Below are 6,000 nucleotides of genomic sequence, written 5' to 3' on the forward strand. Positions count from 1 at the left end.
AATAAAACAAAAAAGAATTTAATCTACCAATCAGCAAAGTATTACAAAAACCCAATGATGTTTTTTATTTCCCTCAAATCTTTTTCGCAGTAAATTTGAGAAAAAACAATACTAAGCTTAATTTTGAATTGTCACATGCATAAAAATTTCTCTTCCCCAGACCTGTCACCAAGTGCCCCAGAGAAGTCCTAGTACAATAGGTGGGCAGTCACAGATTGGAAATGAAGACTGTTGGAATGCTTAAACAGGGATGAAGGATTACCATTGTAAGCAGCATTTTCCATTTCTGTCTGAGCTTGACAGTATACTTTGTATTATACTGTATACAGTATCCTTTGTATTTCACTTGGGAAATACAGCAGCTACTGGTAAGACACCATCCTCACTACAGGAAAACAAGAAGAAATCTTGCCCATTTTTGCTCCTGAAGGGGTTTCCTGAAAGCTGTCCTTTTCTCAGGACTAGGACTGTATTTGTTTCACTGGTTTCCTAGCAACACCTTCCACAATAACAGGCCTGTTTCCCAATATGCAAATGATTGATTTTAAAAGCCCCTCAATTTTTAACTATAAGTTTTATAAATACTTTTCCCAGGATCACTTAGTCTCCTCCTTTGGTCCCCAATGAGAGCAGAAAATGAAGTGCTGCACAGTAGGATTTTCAGGGGGAAAAGCTAAAGAGGGTCTACATTTACTGCCAAGCCCTCAGTGAGACTCTGGAGTGCAGGCCCAACAGCTTCTGTTAAGTGCTCTCCATCTGCATGTGACTGTGCTGGTCTGCTGGAAAGGCTGGAAGGGAATTCTGCTGGGGTTGTCCAAGAATGCTTTTTATCAGACTTTGCAAGCTGTTTCACCATGATAAAAATAACCACTTGCTTTATCAGCAATTTTACCATTTCCAGAAGTACTTGGTATATAGTAATGAATGCTACCTACACTAGAGCCCCACACAGCTTACACATCCCACTGAGCACCTACCCCAGTGTAAAAAGAGCAGCATCTTTTCCACAGAAGAGGAAGGTGCTACAAGCACCATGTAGTTAAAGATGCCTTAAAACAGATGTGATAAACCAAAGAGATCATTTAGACATTTATTTAATGTCTACATAATCACCTGATATGACATTCCAGTCAATTCTTTTTAAACAGCTGGCTAATTAAATGTAAGTAAAACAAGAACCTTCTCCACTGTTGGTTATAGACACTTTTTGGCAAGTTTGATACATAAAAGCAGATATAGATTTCCTACTGGCTTTCTGGCTTCTTAATAGAAGCTATTTTCAAAGCATAAAGCCAAAGTTAGAAGTGATCATAATACATTTGGTGTCCACATTCTATATGGAAAACTGAGTCTTTAATATACTGGTTGTGTTACTCATGCAAATGCTTGTTTTTCATAAGTGGCAGGACAAAAGCCAAGAGCTGCACACACCAAGTACTGATTTAGACCAAGTGACCAGCACTTATCTTCAGTTTAGGAGAGGTCATGCCAGATTTCACTTCTGATGGTTTAGAGAACGTAGCTTGTTTGTAGGCTGTACAATTACAAATGATGAATTTTTGTGGCTTCTTTTAACCACTAGCACTGCCTCTCCTCACACTCTGTGCTCCATACCTGCTCTCCTCCCAGTCCCGAGACTTCTTTGTCTCATTGGGTTTGATGCAGCGGATGTAGTGGGGTGTGCACTTCATCAGGGTGCCAACAAGGTCATTGGCTTGTTTCTGTAAACACAGCAAAACAACAGGATCTGAGCTGAAAGGGTAAATCCTGAGGGAATCCTGCAATTATCAACCATCTGCTGATGACTCCACTGGCTAGATACAGGTGCCTTTGGTCTTTCTCCAGCAACCAAAGTGTCTTGGGATAATTTGCACCTCATAATAAACTTATCAGTAAGTAGAAAGCACCATTACCTTCAGCAACGTAATACATTAAAACTTCTATATAAAAATATGGAGCAAATCATCAAGTGAACCTGTCAGGGTGAAATGTGAGAAGAGAGGTTGGTAAAATATTGATTTGCAAGTCATGTGTAATCTAAGTGTGTATCCTACAATCAGTCTCCAAACAGAGCCTGGCCTTGCAGTACTTGCTGCCTTGGGCCAGGCACTCTGTGGTCAGTAGAGATTGCTGCTGACTGGGTGGGTGCTGGGTCAGGCATTTCTGCACTGCAGAGACCAGTTATGTGCAGTTAATGTAGGACATGAGAGGCTGAGTGAGGTGGCTCACTCATTATGCACATGCAAGAACCATCAATTGATCCTTTGGAAAATTCACTGCTATAGGATGCAGGTGAATACAACATTTAATGAACACTTATGTTGGGCAGAACAATTCTAACAATGCTGAAACAATGCATCACTTTGCCATGAAGATACTCCTAATATCTATCTTTAAAATATCAGGACAGTAAAAAAAATAAAATACTTTTAAAAATTCATTTAGCTATTTATACACAAAACCACAACCAAATATACACACACCAACATTGCAAAAGGAGACATACTTTGATTTTGCTGCCTGCAGTGGTAGGACGGCCCTTCTTGTCCACTTGAAGGTTTTCAGGAAACAGAGCCTTTATAAAAGGCCTAGGAGAGAATTTATAAAACAGGGTTGGCATAGAAAGACGATTCAATGCAGGCATGTCAAGGAATATGCTGTAAAAGTTGATAGTTGAGCAGAATACAAATAGCTATTTCTATTACTCTTGAGTTATATCAAATCTATTTTAAGATTAGTACTTTCCATGAGCCTCATTCCTCACAGAGACCCTTCGCTATTTTGGTGAGCATTGAAAGCCATGACACCAGATATCTAGAAGACTTGAAGAAATGCACACTTCTTAAAAAATAAGCAGCAATTAATTAAAATACATCACCAAAAAAGTTACTTTGTCAAAACAGTGCCTGTTCTGAGAGGAGCCAGAGCACTGATGGCCTTGCTTGAGGCCAAAACAAAGGCTGCCATTACAGCATTTGATTCTGACAGTGTCTCCCTTGGTCCAACCTGCAGAATGAAGGTCAGGGTAATGCAGTGCTGCTGCTGTCCTGCAGCACTGGCTATGGGCCCTGTTACACACAGGAGGTCAGCAGGTGCAAAGCAGAGAAGTGTGGCCCTCTGTGCCCTCCAAACCACCACGGCATTCCTTCTCCAAGCAAGGTTTGCTTACGTACAAATCACTGCTCTGCATGAGTTCAATCAAGTCCATGAAAAGAACATCCCGATTTCTCTCGCAGAATCCATCCATATCATAAGATACCTGGGCCAAGGTGGAAATTGATTGTTTGTGGTAAGTTGAGAACCCAATAATTAAAGAAAATTTAAATTCTGTCCTCATCAGTTGCTGTTCTGTACTTTTTGGTTAGTCTGGTAAAACTTATATACTACACTGAGCACTAAATTCTAGCATGTATTATTAAACTTTTTCACAACAAACAAAGGAGCTTCATCTTTAAACATAAATTCCATTTAAAGTCAAATTTAAAAACACTTATGGAACTAGTGAATGGAACATGACAAGCAAATTTAATACTGAATCTTACTACAAAAAGTTTTTGTGTAGTAAGGATTCACTGTTATTAACTGCAGAAAACAATGAATACTCTGAGAAATAAATCCAAACAAGATAAAACTGCACATTATATTCCCAGTTTTACTGGCATATCATCACCTAAACATCACTTTTATATCTGAATTCTTTAAATTTACTGCTACTGTAATAAACAAATGGGATTACAATTAATGAAAGTCATGGGCCACTCATTGATTCCATTGAAGTTCTGTTTCTGAGAGCAGCAAGGCTCAGACTCCCCTCTCCAGCAAGGGCCATTTGTGAAGGCATTTCTGTCCTAAACTCCCTGCACTGTGAAGGGACACTGACTCCTGGGAGAATCTGGCTGTGTAAAACCAAGCCAGCCCCCTGCAGGGCTTCCCCCTTCCTCTCATTACTGTTCTCCTTCCTATAAACACATCACAGAGAGTTCAGTGAGGATTTTCAGGTTACCTTTCCAGCATAATGATGGATGATGAAGCCCTGGTTCCAGCTGTTGAAATGTTCATGAGTGCCAATCTGCATCTGCAGTTTCTGCAGCAGGGTCTGGTCAGCCCCTTCTCCCACGGCATGCATTGTGGCACACACATCATCCAAAATGCTCATAATCCCTGGGGGGTTCTAGTGTGGTGGGGAACAACAACAGCAGCTCAAGGGAGGGGGAAAAAATTATGATGCCAATTGTTTCCTCCAAACAGAAAATTGTCTTTGCTACAAAAACACTAAAGCACATTCAGGAAGGATTTCCCTCCAATCCACCGAGATTAACTTTTACACCAATATACAAATAGTTTAAGGAGAGATGATACTTCATGGGATGACAGTAGGAAATGATGGAGGAAACAGTGATTACTGTTGAAAAAAAACCACATTAACAAAAACATCAGAAGACTCAACATCTGTTTAAAGTTTCTTTCCTCACTCCACCAAAAAGTAAACTCATGCCTGAGGAAGGTATTTAAGTGAACATGCTGTAGTTTGACAGACTTAGAGTTAAATATCTGAGACTGGGAGAAAAATTTTATTCTCTTGATAATTATCCTCATACAGACAGAAAATGGCCAAAATCTGATGTGCATTTAAGCACAAGCCACTCCAGTCTTTCAAAACTGTTCTGGCCTACATGAGGATAAAGAACTATCTGAGAAACGCCCTACTCCTGACCTAAAGCACAAGTCAACATTTGTTGCCATCCCAAAACAGAACATAAAGACTTGAGACTACAGAACAGTCCGTGGAGCAAAACCACAGAATTTCCTTTATCTACAATACTGTCTCTTCACTTGTTTCTGCTTGATTTGCAACAGCACCTGGAAGGAAAGGTGGTGCTGTAGCGTCGCCAAACTGAATTCCATCTCTCAGGGACACAAAGGGCATTAGCTGATGTACAGTATGTCAGTAAGGTCATGATATATTTCAGTGGATATAATTTTTTCCCCATTATTTTGTTTTTTTAGTCACATGTCAATCATGCTATGGTATAGCCCTCTTTTTGGATGGTATATCTTACATGACATATCTTAGGGCTCCTATAAGACATCTTATGTAAGATTTATATATAGACTTAGTATGACTCAGTAACTGAACAACAGTATTTGCATTTTCCTATGAACCTTCTTTACAGAAAAAGCAGCTGCCCAAATATTAAAGAGAAAAAAAATCTTGTTGTTTTCTCCACCTGTTTGTTCTAAACACTTACCACTTTGTTCTCTATAAGGTCACACACTATTTTGTTGTTGAAGTATTCTATTGGTGTCCATCTAATTCCTTCTTGTACATATTCTTCCTGTTAAGTAAAAAGAAACAGATGCAAACATTCTTTTGCACTGTAGATGTAGCACTAGATTTACAACACACTCCACAGACACAAACTCTGCACTACTCATGTTCAGGAAGACTTGCCAAATGTATGACTGGATGGAGGTGGGAGAAATGACCCTACTGATAGTTAAATCCAGCTCTCTGCTGCCTAAAAGATGAATTGGAATCCTACTCAGTTCTCCCCACACATTCCTTTGTCACCCACAGCCCTTCCGTGGTTACTGACAACAGCAGGAAGATTTCAACTGCATTTATTGTCAAAGTACTTTGCAAATAGTAACAAAATGACTTCTACAATATCTTGACAGTGCACCTAAGTATCCACATCCTGATCTATTTTAAAAATTCAGATGATGACAGGCACATGGAGGATCAGATCCCCCAGACAACACATTTAGAAATGTACACGAAATGAAGATGCAGCTTTTATTTTTGTATGCAACTGCTGTATCTAAAGAGACACCTAAAGAAAGACTGGGGGAAAATCCATATTAAAATTCGATTAAATTGACCCAGTCAGTTGCACATACAAGGGCAAAGCAGACACTCTGCAGGTCACTTGTGCACCCAGTGCCATGACTGGTTACTCCCCCACAAAGGCAATTGTGTCTGGGCCTTCCTTAAAACTG

The 6,000-nt window shown here is 39.7% G+C and overlaps 1 protein-coding gene across 1 annotated transcript in view; it reads right to left on the minus strand.

Annotated features, from left to right (window-relative positions):
- MYO1E (myosin IE) overlaps window positions 1-6,000 on the minus strand; it is a 46,367-nt gene that overhangs the window by 20,327 nt on the left and 20,040 nt on the right. Inside the window, exons 12-16 of the mRNA XM_031055992.1 lie at window positions 5,250-5,336; window positions 4,004-4,171; window positions 3,174-3,259; window positions 2,507-2,588; window positions 1,615-1,721 (exon numbers count right to left, since the gene is read on the minus strand). Of these exons, the coding sequence (XP_030911852.1) occupies window positions 1,615-1,721; window positions 2,507-2,588; window positions 3,174-3,259; window positions 4,004-4,171; window positions 5,250-5,336 (530 nt within the window). The remainder of the gene's footprint in view (window positions 1-1,614; window positions 1,722-2,506; window positions 2,589-3,173; window positions 3,260-4,003; window positions 4,172-5,249; window positions 5,337-6,000) is intronic.

This window comes from Geospiza fortis, unplaced genomic scaffold (assembly GCF_000277835.1).
Source record: "Geospiza fortis unplaced genomic scaffold, GeoFor_1.0 scaffold171, whole genome shotgun sequence".
NCBI classification, from domain to species: Eukaryota; Metazoa; Chordata; class Aves; order Passeriformes; family Thraupidae; genus Geospiza; species Geospiza fortis.